Source organism: Eumetopias jubatus, unplaced genomic scaffold (genome assembly GCF_037043125.1).
Source record: "Eumetopias jubatus isolate StellerSeaLion01/CBP00866 unplaced genomic scaffold, mEumJub1_p1.0 scaffold_2, whole genome shotgun sequence".
Taxonomy (NCBI): domain Eukaryota; kingdom Metazoa; phylum Chordata; class Mammalia; order Carnivora; family Otariidae; genus Eumetopias; species Eumetopias jubatus.
The window spans coordinates 25,140,605-25,161,691 of NW_028274808.1; the positions used below are offsets into that span (position 1 = coordinate 25,140,605).

Genomic DNA, 21,087 nt, shown 5'->3' on the forward strand with positions numbered 1-21,087 from the left:
AAAATTAAATAATAAATTTGAAATTAATTTGCATCTAAACATCTTATGCACTAATATTACAAAAAGCAAATTTGGATATTTTACAAACATTTTCCAGAATTGTTGCAACATTAGAGGTACGTAGAGTCTCTTGTAATATGAATATAGTGGTGTTTGAACACATGCATTTAAGAAGTGAAAAATCCCCATGGAAATTCACTTCATAAAATCAACATCCTGCAATGACCTACGCTTTTCCAGATCCTTCATCCAAATCCTCAGCAGCTGAGCTCATTCTGAATGAAAATGCACAAAAAGGATTACCAAGAACATGTAACAGAAATTTGCAAAATAGATAGTTGATAGTTAGAAATATAGTTTTAAAGAGAGCAGTCTGATGAGGAGACTGATAGGGAAAAATCAAGTCTTTTACCAAGACATCTATAACTTACAGGATGGATTCTAGTCATTTCAGGTGATTTAGAAAATGAGGCCAATATGTTCAGATGCGACTGACAGTAATCTGGTATTCCTTCTTCTTAATTATCTGTTTAGGCTTTAGATCATGGAGGCAGATTTTCACTATAGAGCTTATAAAAGGTATTTAAATAGGAAGTGTGAATAACAAAGTTTGGAGAGAGAAAATTTTTAAAAATCTATCAGACCACAGGATATGGAATGAGCACTGAAAATGTAGAGATGATGGTCATAAGGATAATTAGGAAATTTTGTCTTAAAAAATATAGACACTATATATTCACAGGAATGATTTGGAAATGTCCGAAGAACCCAGATGAGCAGGACAGGAGTTTTAATGCTTTCATGTGTTCAATCCACCAAATTTACAATCTCTCTTAGCAACTAGGTGGTTCAGAACTTGTTGAACTGTCTACCTTTGACATTATAAAAACACTCACCTATTTGCCAAGGTTGAGTGAAATAAATTAATATTATGGTAAGGTCCTAAGGGTAAAACTTTTATGTAATCTGTCCCCCAAGGAGTTAATAAAACTCAATTTCTTTTTAGTTAAAGAAATGAATCCAGAATTTAGTCTCAAATGTAAATGTGGCTCAGGAATGACACAGTAATACCACTTGGCATTTCTTAAGTTAGCCTGCTCTCTCTACACTGGATAAAAATAAAGAAAAGAAAGCATCTAAAACAGAACCGCCCTATTACAACCCAAATTTGCCCATGAAAGCAGAAATTTTCTGGCCTGCATCTATGCGTTTTTTCCACTTTCCGTAGCCTCCCACACTATAATGACTTATGCATGGAATTCGGGGACTTTATATTTTCTTTTGAGTACAAAATGAATGCCAACATGGAAAATGTGCAGGCTGACCATTTTCAAATGGTCACGGACCTTTGAGGGAACCTGATAGTATCCAGAAAGATATTTGGTCAGGATAGGGTACCAAATTCTAGCACATTCCTTAACTCCGCTGGTCTTCACAGGATGGGACTATTTACCTTTCTGGCAAGTGCTTAGTCAGAATAGCTTGAAATTTTTGGTAGGGACTCAGAATCTTTTTCAATAGACTGAAGTGACCCAAAACCAGCACAGCAGTTAATCTTGTTTATGGCCGAAATCAATAAGCCAATCCATATTATGTGCTGACAGTTCTTGTGTGGAGGAAAAACTAGAAGTGTCTGCTCTTTTGAATGGGATTTTTCTTTTATGGTCCAATAATCTGGTTTCATTATGGGACAACATTTGGATTATTCATTTTTGTAAAGTTCAGTTTACATTGGTATAATTTGTTTCCTTGAACTGAGGGTTTGAATAATTCAGGGCAAAAAGGGAAAGGCTACCTGGAATGTGTTTATATTCTACCTTATCTTAGGCCTGGTTTTCTGCTTTACTTACATTTTTATGGTCAAATTCTAATAGCAGTATACAAACTAAACTCCCTAGAAGCCAAAAAGAATGTGACTGAAATTTCTGAGGAATTGTCCCAATTGTTTTATCACGCTCACATCTTCTTTTTGGTTCGCTGAATTCCTACATAAGGAGTTTAGATTTTAGACATACTAAAGCTAGGTGGAGGGAAGCAGCACAGGTAGAGTTTCATTCCATGACAACAGTGAAGTTTGTTGGCTGTCTAAGTTAGAACCAGGGCCGAGTTCGAATCCTGGCATACTTCCTGGATGTTTGACCTTGGGCAACTTATATAACGTCTCTAAGCTTCAACAAAACAAACTTGCTAGCTAGTAGTTAACAGTGATAGCATGCATGTAAATGTATTTATCCTAAGGCATGGTCAGTGGTCTGCATTACACTTTCTTATGAATTATGTGTTAATAGGAGCTAAACTAGATTGTTCCAAGCTTCTTGATCATTCCCTGGAGTAAATTACATCCTGGGATTTTGGGATCCACGTTAGCTCTTTCACAAACTAAGACATTGCACATGCTGTCTCTATGGCTCAAATTTTGCATGAACGGTTCCCTGGTGGCTTTTGCTGCAATTCAAACCAAACAGCAAATAGATTTCTATAAGGACTTGTGTTCATAAAAGTAAAGCACAAAAGCATGGAAGCTAGAGCAACAAGTTTCTTTTGGTGAATTTTATTAAGTCCTGCAATGCAAATATGTTCTTAAGGGAGTTTCAAACATTCAGTACTTATATCTTCATTCATTAGTAGGTCAATCAATCCAGCTGCATTTAAAGTGTTGTCATTGCTTTTTGACCAGAAATATTAAATGCAAAATTTTGTCCTAAAGCGAGGCGATTTCTTAAAGAAGTAACATCATTCAAGCCATTGAATAGAAGCTTTGTAAGATCTCTTACTTAATCTTTCATAGCACAGATTAAATGCTCTCTTTTCCAACATATATTTTGACTTGAGAATGATGATCCTGAACGATATATATATTTTTACATTTTTTAATAGGTGGTGAAATGACAAAACTCACTCTCTTCTTCAGTCAGTGCATATGAAGTCATCTTTCATCAAGTTCCATCTCCTTTAGTCTCATATGGAACGTATCTCTCTAACTGTTGTTAAACTACGATGACATGTCTGTAGCTATCAGAAAGAGAAGCTGGGAAGAACATGTGACCCAATGGATGGGACAGCCTTTTAATTCTGATGATTATAACCCAGCATGTCATCATGGACTAGTAGCTGACAGCTTGCAGGCAAGTATGGAAAAAGATGCATCTTTAAATGTGGATCGTAAAGAGAGGTGTGTTTCACTACCAGACTACTGCCATGGTTCAGAGCTGAGAGACTTTCCTGGGAGGCCCATGGGTCACATTTCAAAGGAGGTGGATGAAAATGACAGCCACGAAGGTGGAGATCAGTTTCTTTCTCTGGAGGCCAGCACAGAAACACTGGTGCATGTTTCTGATGAGGATACCGATTCCGATCCATATATTACAGATGATAAACAGATGTTAACTGCCCAAGGACAAAAAATATCAGACCAACATAGCAACAGAGGAGCAGGCTCCTCAGTAAAGATGCTGCCCGTCATGGAAGGTCACCCAAGTAATTCCTGGAGAATGGCTGCTGGAGCTGACTCAGCACTGGTAGAAGAAAGGGGGGAGAAAAAAGTTGTTGACATTGTAAGTGAAAGCCTGGAGCTTTGCAATGATATAAGCTTAAGTGAAAAAAAAGATGCATCTAACAAAATAAATGCATGTGACTCTTCGAATGTGAAAGATATTGTGCCTGAGAAGCAATTGTTTAATTCTGCTGTAATTGCTCAGCAACGAAGGAAACTTGACTTCCCTAAAGATGAACATGAAAGAAACACCTGCGACGTAGTACAGGGTGAGTTCTTGGCTCTTCCTTGCATGGACAGAGGACTGCCGTTATTAAAAGCAGATTCTAGAAGCTGCCTCCTGCAACCTCCTTCCTGCCCTAGTGGAATGTCAGCTGAAAATGGCCTCAAGAAGAGTGGTTTCTCAGAACATCAAAACAAAAGTCTCCCACAGGTCAGCTCAGGAGATGGCATGCAGTGTTTACACTTAAAGGAAACTCTGGCCACCCAGGAGCCCACAGATAACCCCGTCAGGCTTCGCAAAAGAAAGGTAAGACACATGCAAAGATTATCTGGCTTTGGGGATTTTATAAATATCCTTGTGGCCGTCACTTATTATTTTGCTCAGATTCAAGAGATATGTGAATGTTTCTTTTGCCCTATAGTGTAACTGTATAACTCCGAGATATCTTCTTGGAGAAACCGTCAAAATCTGCAAAAATTAAAATATCAGTAACCGATTCATTTCACTAATAGTATTTATAATAGTTTGTGAACATTGTATTCTGGAATTGTGTTGAAGACAGAATTGGTTTCGCTTTCTTTAATTGGGATTAAATAGCCACCAGATAGCTCATAGGTCAAGGCCTATCTGAATAGTGTTCTCTAGTTTTTAGAAAGAAAGAAAGTCATAGTATTTTCTTTATTTAATGTCAATTATTTGGGCTTATTTCTTTTTCCCTTTAAAAAGTATGTTTTATCATAATTAAAGGGCTATGAATTACATGTGGCAAAGCACTCCTTTACGTATACAAAGGCAACAGTATCCCCTACGCCCTTTATGCTGATACTATTTTAAATAATATTCTGGCACATTTGCCATCAATAGATGTATCAACTTTTCTTTAACTCTTAACCAAAAAGAGCCAATAACTGAAATTATTCTTGATGCCAAGTCCCCTTTGACTAATACTGTAGATGCCATATTCCCCTAAGAAGTTTCCAAGTGAGAGAAGCAAAGACTGGAGTTACAGGAAGCATGGTTTAGCTAGTAGACTCTTGGCCAAAGTTTGTCTTATCTTTAGGATTTTCTCCAAATTCTTCCAACAATGTAGTGCTTTGCAATCCTGATATAAGTACAAATATAATTTCTTCTAAAAACCCAACATGGTCATTGGCATTGAAACCTCCCTGTAGATTGGATAACATCCTCCCCCGTCTTATGATATAATACTAATCCATAGTTGCAGTTCTCCTAACACAAAACCAGTGTTCTTAGTTCTGTTCAACTGGGGCTATCTACAATGAGGAAGAAAATCTCTAACTCTCTTTGTGGTTAAAAAAAAAAAGTCTGGTTTCCATAAACTGTGGTTTTGCTAACAAACTAGGTCCATAGTTTTATCATAAGTTAGTTTAAATGAAGTCCAAGACTTGAAAACAAAGATCAATGTGCTCAAACTATATGACAACAGAGCATTCTGTGCTTCTGGCAAACTCTTCCTTCCTCATATATTGTATTAAAATATTAATGCTCCATAAAGCTGTTATGATTGGCATGCTCTGGTCACTTTTTCAGAAATGTCCATTTATCCTATCAAATCTGTTGGGAATGCAATAATGACAAAAGAAATTATTAACTGACCTATGACATAGCTCCCCTAAAATAACACAAACCCTGCCCAACAGCCGACAGAAACATTAAACATTCCAGAAACATATGCTCACCACTTGGACATTTATATCAATACTAAGAATGCTGGAAAGAATTTGCTCTTGGACATGTCACTATAGCATGGCTACATTATGAGAGCTGTAATTATAACCTATTTACAAGTTCTAACTTAAATATTCTATTTAAAGCATTTCATCATTCTAAAGTGTTATGGCATTGTCTGGTTGAATATTTGCTTTGACTCTATAGCTCATTTGGGATGCTTTGTAAGAAACAGATTAAATGCAAAATTTCAAGTTTAGGATTTACTCTGGAAAAGTATGATTATGGGAGAAGCCTCTATAATCAAAGTCTGTAGGAATTTCTGTTCTATTTTATACTGAATGAATATTAAAATACCTTTGAATTGGCAACTAGCCATTTTAGAACTCTATCAAAGGAAATAGTAAAACAAATTCATAAAAATATATGGGCAGAGATATTCATCATTATATTGTATGTTACTTACAAAAAAAGAAGCAACCTAAATTTCCATCAATAAAGAATGTTTAATTATTGCTTATCTATAGTTGGAATGCTATGTAGCCATTAAAAAGATAGAGTGAGGGGGCACCTGGATGGGTCGCTCAGTCATTAGGCGTCTGCCTTCGGCTCAGGTCATGATCTCAGGGTTCTGGGATCGAGCCCCACGTCGGGCTCCCTGCTCGGCAGGAAGCCTGCTTCTCCCTCTCCCACTCCCCCTGCTTGTGTTCCCTCTCTTGCTGTGTCTCCGTCTGTCAAATAAATAAATAAAATCTTTAAAAAAAAAAAAAAGATAAGAGTGAGGGCGCCTGGGTGGCTCAGTCGGTTAAGCGACTGCCTTCAGCTCAGGTCATGATCTCAGCGTCCTGGGATGGAGTCCTGCATTGGGCTCCCTGCTCGGCGGGGAGCTTGCTTCTCCCTCTCCCTCTGCTGCTCCCCCTACTTGTGCTCTCTCACTCTCTCTCTGTCAAATAAATAAAAATAAAATCTTAAAAAAAGTTTTAAAAAAATAGAGTGAGTTCTGTGTGCATTAACTTAATAATGCTCATGATATAGTGTATGTGGAAAAAGGCAGTGGCAGACCACTATCTCTAGCACATACCAACCTTATAGGACAAAATGTGTGTATATAGATATAAATAGGGACAGGGGTGTGAAGCTCTCTGATTAAATAAGACTGTGCAAATTCTGGTTAAATAGGCAGAAAATTGTTAAAAGCAGTTACTTTGAAAGAACGGAATTAAAAGTGTAGAAGCAGGGGATTTTCACCTTTTTTCCTATATAATTTTTATAAAAGGTGATAGGATTATGGATGAAGTACACATAATGAACAAAAGTACAAAAACAAAATATTAGATCTATAAACTATTTGGAGCATTTTCTGCATGGCATAAAATGACCCCTTAAATAGTTATTATGATTATCATCACTCCTTTGAAATGGAAACCAATATTTATAAAGTTTTTCAAAATATTGACAAGAGTTCCAATCAACTACTGCCTAATGCCAGTGAACATTGTTTAAAAAGAGATAGGCCTTTTGGGGAGACACACAAGCCACATTTTTATGTCTAAGGGGTTAGGTACCAGATGCTGAAAAGAATTTGCTTAATTGTCTATATCTGTAAAACTATTTGTCAGCCATGGTGACAGCTTTAATGTTAGTGCATGAAAAGGTGAAGTAGAACATAAACTAATAAAATTTTAGTGGGAGAACTTTAATCAGCTTACTATCTGATGATCATATGAGTGAACCAAATCCTTCATTGAATTTTTGAGCATGATTTTTTTTGGGGGGGAGGTCATGATATAATCAAGATTCTAAGACTTGGAAAAAAGAAGAAAACTAAAGTAGAGCTTCTAAGAATGATCCTCAGAAGGTACTGAAATAGCAGTGTACTTCAGATATACATTATCATTCCTTGAAACCTATCAATCTTGGCAGGCGTTCATTGTTTTGCATGATGTATTTTTTTGTTGTTTTCCAGTGTTATTTCTGGCCATCACAGATAGCTACGCATATATTTATTAAGAGTCTCAAGTGGAGAGGACTGCATTTGCAGGATATATAAATATTAATCTTTTAAGCTAATAATTCTCTTAAATATGGTGAAACACATCATTGAATTGAAGCCACTGAAATCAAAGGAAAACCAAGTAGATTAGGAACAGACATTAGCAAATGGGTCAGAAGGTCGTGCGGCATATGACCAGTGCTTGTAGAGCGTGGGTGGGTCTTTGGGGTAAGGCAGCTGGTTAAGAGCAATTCTCAGAGACAAATTCCACAGAAATCTGGAGGAGGGAGTCAATCTAAGAAGTGGTCTCTTTAAACCAAATGAGATGTGAAGATGGAAAATATGTAGGGAAAGACTTGAGGTTAGACTTTTTTAAAGAACTAGTGTATTTATTCTCGATGGTGGTTAGCTAATTAAAGAGAGTTCAAAATTCAGTCTTCTCTAGAGACTATTGCAATAGTCCCCAAAGTCTTGCATAACCATGATACTATATAAATGTACGAACATATGTTTATTTGCTCACATAAAACATAAACCATATTACAAAGCAATATAAACTCCAAAATATGCAAAAATGATCTGAACCTTGAGAAGACACCTAATTCCACATTCGAACAAAAATCTCACATTCCAACAATAAACTAAACTATATCGTTTACGCTATACTTTTGACTGCTGTTGTAGAAAACCAGCATAAAAGTGACTTAAACAATATCTTTATTCTCACATACACATAATAATTGGGTATAAAGAGTTCTGGACCAATATGTAGCCTCTATGTTTTCAAAACCCTAGGCTTCTTTGATCTAACTGCTCTATCACCTTGATCCCTCATAGATAGTCAAGTCAGTGGGAAAAAGAGAGAGTACAGGGTTGAACACACTCCTGTGTAAAGGCAGAACCCAGAAGGGACACACTTCTTTTTCTCTCATATTTCATGTGCTAGACTTTAGTTGCACGGCCACACCTAGCAATAAGGGCTGAGAAATGGAGCCTGTATTCTGGATAAGCAGGTGTCTGCTAAAAATTCTATTGTCAAAGAAGGAGAAATTTTATAATGAGGGCTAACTCATAACATTAAATATGTTGAAGAACAACACCCTCCCATAAATCTATTCCAGTATATGATGGCATGTCGTGAAAGGAATAAACAGGCTGCTATATGTTCTGTGGTATTTTCTATAAATACTTGATTTAATTTCACACTACAGAATATCTTCTGTGTTAAGAAACAATTCAAAGTGATGTTCACCAAATGCTACACTCTTTTTGTGGAAAACTTCCCAGGAGCAAAACATTATACTGTACTTTATCTCTGGACAAATGTAATACGTTAATTAGAAATGACTGATAAAATCAAGGATGTTCTCCTTACCCTATCTCTAAAATATGTATAAATTCAGGAAAAGTGCACTCATACTTGAAATGACCTTCTCATTCCTTTCTATGACCTTCCTGTTTTTTTCTGTCCCCTGAATGCCTATGTGGGAGCCTTGTAGCATGAGGAGGCTGTCATTGACCGATGGGTGACATAAAGAACATAGTAAATTATGCAAAAGATAGAATGGACAAAGATAGGAAGCCAGCTGGAAGAATATAAAAGGGAAGGAAAAAATTGTCTAAGAAATAAAAAACGAAAGGATGGTTAAGCTAAGGCCCTAAGATACATTGAATGAAAGCAAGGACTAGTGGGAGAATTAGGGTTTGTTAATAAGCCTAGTATCATTTGACAAAGAGGGAAGGACTAGAAAGCAGGGAAGGTATATATAGCTTTGCCGATAGATTCATAATAACAGTATGCTTTTACACTAAGTTCACGTGGGTTTTAAAGACACAGTCTTGTTGAATAGACTGTATTGTTTTTAAACTTCGTTTCCCTAGGTCAAGGCTTAGGGCTGGCAGAGAAGTCATTGCCCAGTGGAAAGTTGGCATGTAGATAGTTAATGCTAGGTCTTCCCAGCCATATTTTAGCTGGGTTTCTGTCCCAGGTACATCTGGTAACTTCACTAATAGCTCATTTTGTGTTGTTAGGCCACTGAAAACCATCAAATTATTTTATGCCATTTAAACTGGTTTTTGCCTTACAAACAACTAGAAAGTCAAAAACATATTTGCAAGTATTTGGGGCTCAAATATTTTGCCTCATAATAAACATGATTCCCCTAAAACCATATAGAAATGCATAAAGAAGAAAAACACATTTAATTATATGATAAAAGATAACATCAGATATAGTGTCTGATAAGACCAGCCCCATTCCATGTATCTGGTATACCACTGTGAGCCAGATAGCAGTTCCTTACATGGTGAAGCATATAGTCCCTGAAACATTGCTGGAGTTCCCAAGTAAGGCTTCTGTTTGACTAACCCATAAGGCTAGCACCACAGGGAGGGAACAGTAGTGCAAGAGAAAGAGAGAAGGGGTGGGGCCCAGGAAGAGGAGGAGAAGAAAAGGAGAAAGAGAGATAGGAAGAGAGAAGGATAAGCTATGGTAGGATAGGGCGCATGGGTGGCTCAGTTAAGCGATGGTTAAGCGACTGCCTTCGTCTCGGGTCATGATCCTGGAGTCCCGGGATCAAGTCCCACATCGGGCTCCCTGCTCGGCGGGGAGTCTGCTTCTCCCTCTGACCCTCTTCCCTCTCGTGCTCTCTCTCATTCTCTCTCTCTCAAATAAATAAATAAAATCTTAAAAAAAAAAAAGCTATGGTAGGATACCAAGACGCCCCAGTCAATTGCAAGGAAAAGCAAGTCCTTGACAAAAACTGGATTTGTAGAAGGCTGGAATCAGATCCTATTTCAGCACGATGCAATTGTGGTTATCACCAGCAGGAGTTTAAGGAGGAGACAAGGAACATGAATTTGAGTCCAGTGATTATAGAGCGGGTAGAAATAAATTATTGTTATTATCAGTTCACCTGAGGAACTCTGCTGAAGAGAGCCAGCCCTGCCTGGCCGTATATCCACCAGGCTGAAGGTAAAGCCCTGATGAGCTATTTAAAGTTCCTCAAAGAGTTTCTCTTTGGGGGGACTTTCCCAAATTCCTCAGCCAAATTAGTTGCTTGATTCTCTCTTCACTCATAGAAGAGTTATCTCTTTTATAACATTTACTATAGAACCATTTGATCGCACCATTGCTAACTAAAGCCTAAGCTTGGTGGGGGCAGTTTTGTGTCTGTAGCAGTTCAAATTTATGTCTGTATCATTCAGCCCAAGGCTTAGAACTCTATTCATAAGTGTTTGAGTGAATGAATATTCCTGTCATGGTAAAGGATTTATTTTCAGAAAACAAAATCAGGTGCCTAAAGCACACGTATAAAGATGTAGAAGAAATGGAACCATACAACCCACATCAGAAACCAGATATCACATGCTTTGTACCATAATCTCCTATCTGTGCTCCCTGCTAGTTCCATGCTAAAACAGAGCATGAAAGAAGAGGGAGAAAAGAACTATGTAAAATCTGGGTCTCTGAGGCAACCTTCAAGTTTGATTGTTACTGTTTGTCTCAAAACAACTAATTCATTGTAACTAATCCAGTACAGAGAAATCTGGGGGGTTAATGCTATTTAGAATCTACTCCGTTATTTCCAGGGAGGAATGGGCAAGAGTAAGTGTAGAGGAGGAAAATATTAGAATAGTCATTCACATTGATTTTTAATTTATCCTTTAATTTTATATATATATTTATAAGATATATATTAATACAAAAGTATATGTTATAGTTTATAAGTAAATAACATACGCATGGTCACTGAGGAGCACATGATCAAAAATGTTGGGAAGCCACTGGTTCAGAAATTCTCCAACTTTTTTGGTTCATGTCATTCTGAGGAAGTTGGGGGTGGAGTGGAGGGGAAATGACAGGAAAAATAGAGTAAGAGATTGAAAGACAAATGAGTAGGAGAGATTAAGGGATTTGTTTAGAAAGTGTCAGACAGTAGTAAATTTCTTTGTAATTTATATCGTGAAAACCACATGAAGTAGGGAGATCTGCTGCCAGGTGCCTCTAAGGCAGAAAAATATACTCTGAATGACAGCAATTAGATCTGGATGTTTCTTGTTCCATATTTTTTTTTTTAAAAAGTAGTTATGATGTGTGATGAGCCTCTGATCCAAGCAGTGACTTGGACCCAAACTGCAAATTTACATTATTAGTAACAAGATCATTAATAAATTCACATTAACCCAACATCAGCTTTTATTGGAGCAAGAATTAATACATGTTTATGATATTATTTTAAATAATTAATGGGTATTTCAGAGCCAATTGCACATTAGAGGCTATCGTAATAGTGAAACTGATTTAGTTTCTTCCTCATGGATTTCTGTTACTATAAACCAGGACCAACTTATTAATCTTTTAATACCAACAAAACCACCATAAGCTTTGGCTGCATCCCTCCAAGAAATGCCAATATCCACAAAAGTTGGGATAACTAACGTAGCCTATGGAACAGGGCCCTGCCTCTGTTATCTGGGCACTAAGTTCAGTGGTGTCAACAGACTCTGTTCACTTTCTGGCTCGTGCTCTTAGAAATAAAGTACTTATCCCTGCTGCCAACAAGATCTCTATTCCACAGATAATATTCTAACTGTCAAGAAAATTATAGTGCTACTTTAGGGATAGCCTTACAATTTTCAAAGGAAACATAAGCAAAGAGGAAAATACACTTTTATTCTTTTTTTCAGTTCTGTTTCTGCATTGGCACAGGAATAAAACTAGTGATTCATCAAACTGTTCGATTTGGGGTTCTATTTTTTGAGCCACTGGAACTTGAAAAGGATTTTATATACATTAAGGGTTTTTATATGCATTAAAAGTTAACCCAGAGGTTTTAAAAAAAAAAGTTGAAATAGCATTATTATTTGGTCTAGAAAATGAATGGCTTGGTCTGACCTTGGCTGTGCTTTTTTTTTTTTTTAAGATTTTATTTATTTATTTATTTGAGAGAGAGAGAGAGATAGGGAGAGAGAGAGCACAAGGCGGCGGTAGTGGGAGAAGCAGGCTCCCTGCTAAGCAGGGGCCTGCTAAGCAGGGAGCCCACAGTGGGGGTCGATCCCAAGACCCTGGGATCATGCCCCGAACCAAAGGCAAACGCTCAACCAACTGAGCCACCCAGATGCCCCAGTCTGACCTTGATTTTCTAACCGAGAGAATAAGCTGTTGATGAGAAGAGAAGAGTCTAAATTGAAGGGTATCATTTAGTCTTTGTAAAGCTGATTTGTCCCTAAAAAAAAGTGAAGACAGCATTCCTTACATCACATGGTTGCTAGAACATTAAATGAGATAGAAAATGTGATTAAACAAACTACCCAGTACAATTCCTGTAACAATCCATTTTTTAACCAAAATTCAAGGTGAATTGACAATTACATAACTGAAAAATTGCAGGCAGAATCTATATTCATAGCATAAATAGCAGCCAGGGTAGTAGCCACTTTTAGTTGAAGATTTCCGGAGTGCTGCATGGCCCGTGGTAAGTCTCCATACCGTCTACACCGTGGGTATGCATAGAACCAAGTAATTAAGCCAATGGACTCTGAAACCAAGCTGCTTCCCTCACTTGTAGCTTTGTAATCTTGTATGTTACTGATTTTCTCCATGCCTCAGTTTTTTCATCTGTACAATGGAATACTTCACTCTGTTGTTAGGAAGAGTGAATGTTAATATAGAGAAGTAATGAAAACAGAGCCTGACAGGTAGACAACACCATGGACTTTAGCTATTAGTAGCAATAGTTGTGGTTTGTTTGTTTGTTTGTTTTACTAAATTGTCCTGTAGGTCTGAGAGTAAGCTGAACTGTCTGAGAACAGGTGTGAGGAAAGACTGACAAAACTTGAGAGAGGATTTAGAAAATAAGTCAACCCTCATGGACATCTTTGCTATCTAAATATCATTATATAGTAAGGCCTGGAATATGCATTTATTAACTAAATAAATATTAGGGTCCTTCCCTGTCCCAGCACTTTGTCATGTGTGGTATAAGATCCAAATAAAAATCATATATGCATCCTTACCTAAAGGAGTTTACCTATTGAAAGGGCAATGTAACATAATAACATAACAACAAAATATTCAGTTAAATTAACTTTAATAACTATTCCTTTTAGAACCTAATATGATATTAGCTTTGGAACCACAAGTACATTAACAGCATAATTCAACCTAACCCAAGGTAGAAAGTATTAAAATCTGTGGAGCTAGGAGCATTACAGGCTAGGAGAGGGACTCTGTCCCTAGGGAGGAAGTCAAAGAAGGTTTCACCAAGTGATGCCTGAGCTGCGCTTTGAGGAATGCAAAGACAGTGCCCTGTTGAGAATGAAGGAGAGGAATCTCTCTGTCTCAACTTTAACTGTTCTTGAGGTGTAAAACTTTATTTTCTTTAAATACCAGATTTTAGTCTTAGGGAGTAAATGAAATAAACAAATACTTCAAGAAAGCCATTTTGTAAACAGTCACTTTTAAATGCTAAGGTGTCTTTTGCAAATTATTTCATGGGGATATAAACATCAAAAGGGGAGGACAGTACTTCATATGCCATGCTTTAGCTTAGGCAAAGCAACTTTGTTTTCAAACTTAGATTTTTAGCTTCTGGGCTCCCTTAACCTTAAATAAATAAATAAATAAATAATCAGATTTCAGCATACTAATGAGTCCCGGAAAAAAAAAATGCTAGCTGTGTTAATTTGCTCCCAGCTAGTATTTGGTTAGCAGAAAAGTGAAATGCAGAACGTGGACATTTGCTTGATGACTAAAACATTATTGGGAGATGTACTCACAAAATGGTTCAACTAGGGGTGCCTGGGTGGCTCAGTTGGTTAAGCGACTGCCTTCAGCTCAGGTCGTGATCCCAGGGTCCTGGGATCAAGCCCCGCATCAGGCTCCCTGCTCCTCAGGGAGCCTGCTTCTCCCTCTCCCTCTGCCTGCCACTCCACCTGCTTGTGCTCTCTCTCTCTGTCTCTCTCTGTCAAATAAATAGATATAATCTTTAAAAAAATGGTTCAACTATAAAATGGTGATGAGACAGTGATTCTCAATAATTTTCATACTCTCATAGATAAGAATCATCCATGGAGTGCTACTAATTAATTTTTTATGATGGGCAATCGTAACAAGGTGATTTAAAAGCATAATTGACTAAAAACGTAAGAAGTAAAAAAGCAAGAGAATAATTCCTTGCTTGTTAAAAATTCAATTCTGATTACGATGTTTCACATTCCACTCACATACTGGCCTGATGCACAATTGAAAATTTTCTTCAGAGTCACTTTGAAGTGGTACCCAAAGGTATTTCAGTCGGAGTATAACATGAGAAATGTACTTCATGAATATCTGATAAAAGTTTTCATCTTCCTTGAGTTTAAATAAAGGAATTCTTTAATAATAAGAGCCTACAGTCTCTCTGAGTGATGTGAATTGTCTGATGGATGACAATGTGTGCAGAGGACAGCACTCTGACCATGCCGTTCCTCCTCTGTTTTGACACAGTGAAAGATCGGGGCTCACACTCAGTGTGCTAATGACAACCTTCGTTTTCAACACTGTGATTTAAATATTATTTAGATTGTGTCAGTTTGTAGCATAAAATCCATTCTATGAATTTTTGAATGAGTTCAACTTTTTCTTAAGAGAACTGTGAAGTGTCTAAAGCCTACAAGCAGAATATTAAGGATAACATAGGTTTACTGAACAAAAATATTGTAAAAGTATATCCATAGATGTAAATTAATATATATAATACATATATAAAAATTACATACCTGTATAAATTAATTTTCAATGTCTGCAATGATCAGGTACAATCTGAGATGCCGTATTTGGCTCGCTGCAACAATGCAGTCTTTGAGACTTGGAGTAGAGGATGTGACAAAACACAGAGGAAGTAAGTGGTCACTACCACAGGGACATTTGCAAGTTGGCTGGTGGTGTTCTACTCCCACATGTTTCCAAGGGAGATGTAAAAGGAAACCAGATGCAGGCGAGGCCTCTGTGGTAAATATCAACTTCAAGGTCAATGGACCATTTTCTCACTCTTCCACCCTCCCACCAAAGGCACAGGGAAGTGAAGTTTGGTCAACACAGCAGACCAGTGCCTACATTAAGAAACGAATGGCTGAGCTCTTGGGTGCAGAGTTGTTATTTCTCCTAGTATGTATTTGCCATTGGGTATTAGGACGTTAATTTTGACCCATTTCTCAATAACATCCCTTGCATTTTGTCTTCATCTTGCTGTAAGATGGTAGCATGATGCTTAACATCCTGTCACATGTTCATTTACCCAACAAGCAAGACATTGTCTGCTTGACTAGACTGGTGTAGGTAGCATCCTACAAACAAATATGGGATGAGAGACAGAATTTGCTTTTCATAGGTTCATGAAATGTTCCAGCTGGAAGAGACTTTGAACATTCTTGCATTTCACTTTAACTGGAATAATATGTGTGTATTGACAAGGACAAGGGGCTATAATTTAGAGTGTTAATAGTGGTATGTCCTGTTACCAACGTAAAGTTGCTGCCCCACGGAGAAGATGCTGAGTTGCATATTATCATGGAGAAGCTATAATTTAAAAGTAATCAGAAAGAATTGGCCAACATCAAAATGTAACACAAACCTAATATTAAGGTTTTTTTGAATGATGAAAGGAAATGTTTTATCCTTCTATTTCAGACATTTGTCCACTTGGTGTGCAAAGAAGAAAAAAAAAAAAAAAACCCCACAGCTTTAAGAATTTAACTACCATTTCGGGTATCTGCTGACAAGAATATAAAATAAATTTTTAAAAACCTGAAAATTGAGTCTAAAATAAGTTTATTTTTCTGAGCTTCTCCTGGTTTCTAGTTTTATATTAAAAAGTTACTCTTTCTTGAGGCATGAATTTTCATTTAATTCAATCATTTTGTACTCTTTCCCTGTGATCAACATAGACTTATATCATAAATATTATCTCTATCCACTTAGAAGTTACAAAGTGGTTTCTCTCAGATGTCTTCAGTGTTTGGGTTGAGGCATGATAAATTTTAAACAAGCTGAAAAGTATTTCAAACAAGTTCCATACTGTGAGCAATCATTAAGGAGGCAAGGAGAGAAAGGAAATTAGCCAGCAGATTTCGGTATAATCTTCACGCAAATTTTTTAAGCATATTAGTGATTATATAAAGCACTAAATTTTTATACTTAAAATGTGACATAGACTAGAAATAAAAAGCATGCAAAGTTGTCCATCAGCCTATTCTGGGCAACTTAAAATGGAAATAAATCTGTTCTTCACATGCAATACATTACAGTTATTGTAATCCTAAATTTCCAAACCTGAACCCTGAGATCATTTATTTTATTGATAGAAAATAAATAGGCAATAGCCGTAATTGCTTACAGGAAGCCAGTTGATTACAAACTTTAATTTCTAACTTTCACATAAATCTTTTCATTTTTAAGGGGACCAGTTTTACTCAGGAGATGTCAGTAGATAAGTCACAATGCTGATATAGTCACTTATCCATGTGAGCTGCCGCCTAATATTTGTGCTTCCAGTATTCCCTTCTAAAGTCAGAGAACTGTACAATACTTAGCTGGAGCTCCAGTTACCGTACAAGTCATTGGAACAAAACTTGGTGACATCAAGTTGTTGGAGGTAAGGGAGGATAGTAAAGAAGGGCAAGAAGAGCTGCAGTCCTGAAGAAGGAAAATTTGTGTGCTACTATCTGTTATCAACGTACACTGAAGTCATGTAAAATCCATTGTTTATGATGAGAGGCTAAAACAGAATACCGCAAATAACAAAAATGCCCAAACTGTGGTTTGAGTTCCTACATAATATGTAGGAGGGCTCGTGCAAGAAATGTTAAGAGTCAGTCTCTACTAAGAAGCAAATAGTTGAAGTGTGTTAGTAGAACCTAGGAACCACGGCTATTGGAAGGGAATGTAAAACAGCTACAAAGTCATGCTTAAACTACCAAAGAGGGGTAGGTGACACACTTGCAGTGAATCATAACCTTGACTAGGGATTTTTGTTGTGGTGGTTCTGCATTTCAAATCCAAAGAGTTATACTTGACACAGTGTTTTCAAGTAATTGTTACCATTTCAACCACTTAACAATAAAACTTGATTCTGAAGGCATTATTAGCAAATTCACAAGCATTTAATCCGCTGAAGTTGCTGGCCCGTCCACTCGCAGATGCCCGGTGGTCTTGCTTCCATGTGTCAGTCATTATGTACCACCCCTGTCAGGGGCAGTGGGCACCCAGGTGAGAAGCTGCAGGCAGATTTTTCCCGAAGCGCACTACTGTTTGCCTTGAGGGACTGCTTATGTTCAAAGTGACATATTTACCTTCTGCCCCTGCTGCTGCCTCCGTTCTTTCTGCACAGAATTCCACTGCCGCTTTGATAACACCCTTCTGCATTCCTAACCTTCTCATGAAATTTTTTGAAACTAAAAGAACTAAGCAGGTACATATAATTAAGAGTGAGTCATAAGCAATATCCACTCCCCAAATGTATAGTCCCAACCTTTCACTTAGGAAGGGGTTTAAAAAGCCAAGTTTACTTTGGAGCGGTGCCAATGAAAGTGTATCCACAGCTCTAATAATGGAAGGAAATCAATCCATTTATAAAAGATGTGTTTCAGAAATTCAAAATGTTTATTAATAACGGTTGCTAGATCCATACTGTTACCTCTCCCTCTCTCTTTCTGTTTCTCTCTCTCTCCTCTCTCTGTGCGCTAGTCATAGAGCCAGAAAGAAAGTTCAGATGAAAAGTTGAGAGCTTTGGAATCCATCTTCACTTTAGAAACACTTGTAGAAATACACCTGTGAGTTTAGTGGCAACTAACAATAGTTATGAATATAATAATTCTTCATCCTCAATATTGCTCATCCCTCTCCCCTTAACTCCCAACCATCTCTTGCTCAAGTTACTGCAACATCATCCTAACTGATTTCTTCGGATTCCAGTCCTAAAACCCACAAATCCACACTTCACGCACTTCATGCTGCACTCCAAATTATCTTTATCCAATGCAAATCTGCCCCCTTCCCCTCTGTAGCTTTAACATTCCAATATGCTAGACACGGTTTTCAAGGACAGTCACATTCTGGGCCCTGTTCACCTTTGTAGTTTCTTCTGTGCTTCTCCTCATCTCACATTTTACAGCCACATTAAACTCCTCTCCGTGACCTAAATTCAGCATATGCTCGCTCTCCCCCAGAAAGCTCGCCCAGCCCACCGTCCCGCCCCTGGCATTCTTCAGGTCGCACCTCACATGTCACTTTACTCAAATGGTCTCCCCTGAACTCCCCAGCCTGAATTGGGGCCTCCTTCCTTCCAGGTGTCATCTGTGTGTGCTGTAACCCCCTGTACATATCTTAGCCTAGCACTTAGCACACTGGGTTGGACTTACCTATTCACTTATCCATATCGTAGTGACTGAATTGCGGAGCCCCCCAAAAGTATGTGCATATCCAAATCGGGAACCTGTGAATGTGACCTGATTGGGGAAGACAGTCTTTGGAGATGTAATTAAGAATCTCAAAATGAGACCACCCTGAATGACCTGGGTGAACCCTACCTCCAATGCCGAGTGTCCTTATACATGACAAAAGAGACAACAGACATACAGAGCAGAAGGCCGTGAGAAGATGGGGGCAGAGATTGGCATTAGGCAGCCCAGGAACACCCGGAGCTTCCGGAAGCTGGAAAAGGCAAAGAAGGGTCCTCTCGCGGAGCCTTCTGAAAGAGCCCAGCCCTGCCAACACACTGATTTCTGGCCTCGGGAACTGTGAGAGAAAAAAAGTTCTGTACTTTGAGGGTGCCTGGGTGGCTCAGGTAAGCGTCTGACACTCAATTTTGGCTCAGGTCATGACCGCAGAGTCCCGGGATCAAGCCCCACCTCAGGTTCTGCGCTGAGCAGCATGGCACCTGCTTAAGATTCTTTCTCTTCCTCTCCCTCTGCCCCTCCCCCCAACTCCCTCTCAAAAAAAAAAAAAAAAGTTCTGTACTTTTAAGGCCCTAAGTTTGTGCTAATTTTTTAGAGGCAGCCTCAGGAAACTACGGTAGGCCCCCCTTATCCGCGGTTTTGGTTACCCCCCAGCCAGTTGCCTTCGGAAGCCAGGCTCCTCCTTCTGACGCAGAATCTTGACGTCAGCAGTCGCCAGCATAGGCCCTGAGAACTACCTCATCACCGCACACACTCCCGCCCTGGGGGCATTTTATCGTCTCACATCCTCACAGGAAGGGTGAGTACAGTACAATAAGATACTATGAGAAAGGGGCAATAGTCAAGTAACTTTTATTATAGTATATTGTTAGAATTGTTCTATTTCATTATTGTTGTTAATCTCTTACTGTGCCTAATTAATAAATTAAACTTTGTAAGAGGTATGTATGTATGTATGTATAGGGAAAAACAGTACCCAAGGGGTTTGGTACTCTTCGCGGGTTTAGGAATCCACTGAGGGTCCTGGAACGTTTCCCCAGTGGATAAGTGGGGGAGGTGGGGGGACTTCTGTAGTACATAAACCTACACATCATATTAAATTCCTTGAAATCAGGGACTAGCATACTCAGTTTATGCACCATTCTCCCCCTATGCCATGGCATGTAGGGTGCGCTTATTACATTTCTGTAGAACGAGTGAGTGAGGGAAGACAGGCACAGCACGTGGAGCATTACCTTAGTGTACAGTAATAATTCACATGGCTTTTTCACTCTCTTCTTGCTCCAGTTAAATCACTTAATCGCCTCACACTGTATTTCCTCATCTTTAATTTTATCTGATAGTTCTTTGGAAATTGTAATAAAAATAACTATAAACTATAGCAAATAACATGAGGATACTTCTACAGAGAATGTAACTTACTTTGTTTGAGAGATAGCATGCTTTCCATAATTATAAGTAATTATATGAAGTAAAAATCCCTGAATCAATTCCAAGCCTTAAATTATCTCGGTGCTTAATTTGAGAAAAGATGCTTCCAGTAAGATAACATTGATTTATTTACCAACTCCATATTTTTATCTTTTTATAAGTGATACACGCATATAGCCAAAAAAAAAAAAAAAGTATGAAATGAAAGTGAAATTTCTTCTCTGACTAGTCCCATTTTTCCGGACCACCGTTGTCAACTGTCTCCAATTCTGGTTCATTACCTAAATAACTATAAAGATATGCTTTTTAAATATTTATAAATTAGTGACAGTACATAGAATTTATGATGTTCACTTGTGAAAGATAGTTCATTCATATATTTAACAAGTATTCTTTGACTGCCATAACAGTTTGCTAGGACTGTTGTCACACAGTACCTCAAACTGTGTGCTTCGACAGTAGAAATTTATTGTTATAATTCTGAAGACCAAAAGTCTGAGATCAAGGTGTCAGTAGGGTTAGTTCCTTCTGTTGGCTTTTCCGTGCCTCTCTCCTAGCTTCTGGTGGTCTGCTGATAATTTTTAGTGTTCTTGGCTTGTGGACAATCATCTGATCTCTGCCTTAATGTCCACATGGTGTTGTGTCTGTCTGTGTCCAGATTTTGTAAGGACAAAGCCATATGGGAATGGAGGTCCATCCTACTCTACTATAACTTCATAAATTGTCAGAATATGAAGTTGACATTCAACCCATAACAATTGCTTATATTATGCTAAGCACAATCGATGTAATGGGCTAAAACAATGGCTGACAAATTTTCTA

The 21,087-nt window shown here is 38.0% G+C and overlaps 1 protein-coding gene across 1 annotated transcript in view; it reads left to right on the forward strand.

Annotated features, from left to right (window-relative positions):
- The first annotated feature begins 3,002 nt into the window (after positions 1-3,002).
- Positions 3,003-21,087, forward strand: part of DLC1 (DLC1 Rho GTPase activating protein) — a 404,280-nt gene continuing 386,195 nt past the window's right edge. Inside the window, exon 1 of the mRNA XM_028094146.2 lies at positions 3,003-4,022. Coding sequence (XP_027949947.2) covers positions 3,003-4,022 — 1,020 coding nt within the window. The remainder of the gene's footprint in view (positions 4,023-21,087) is intronic.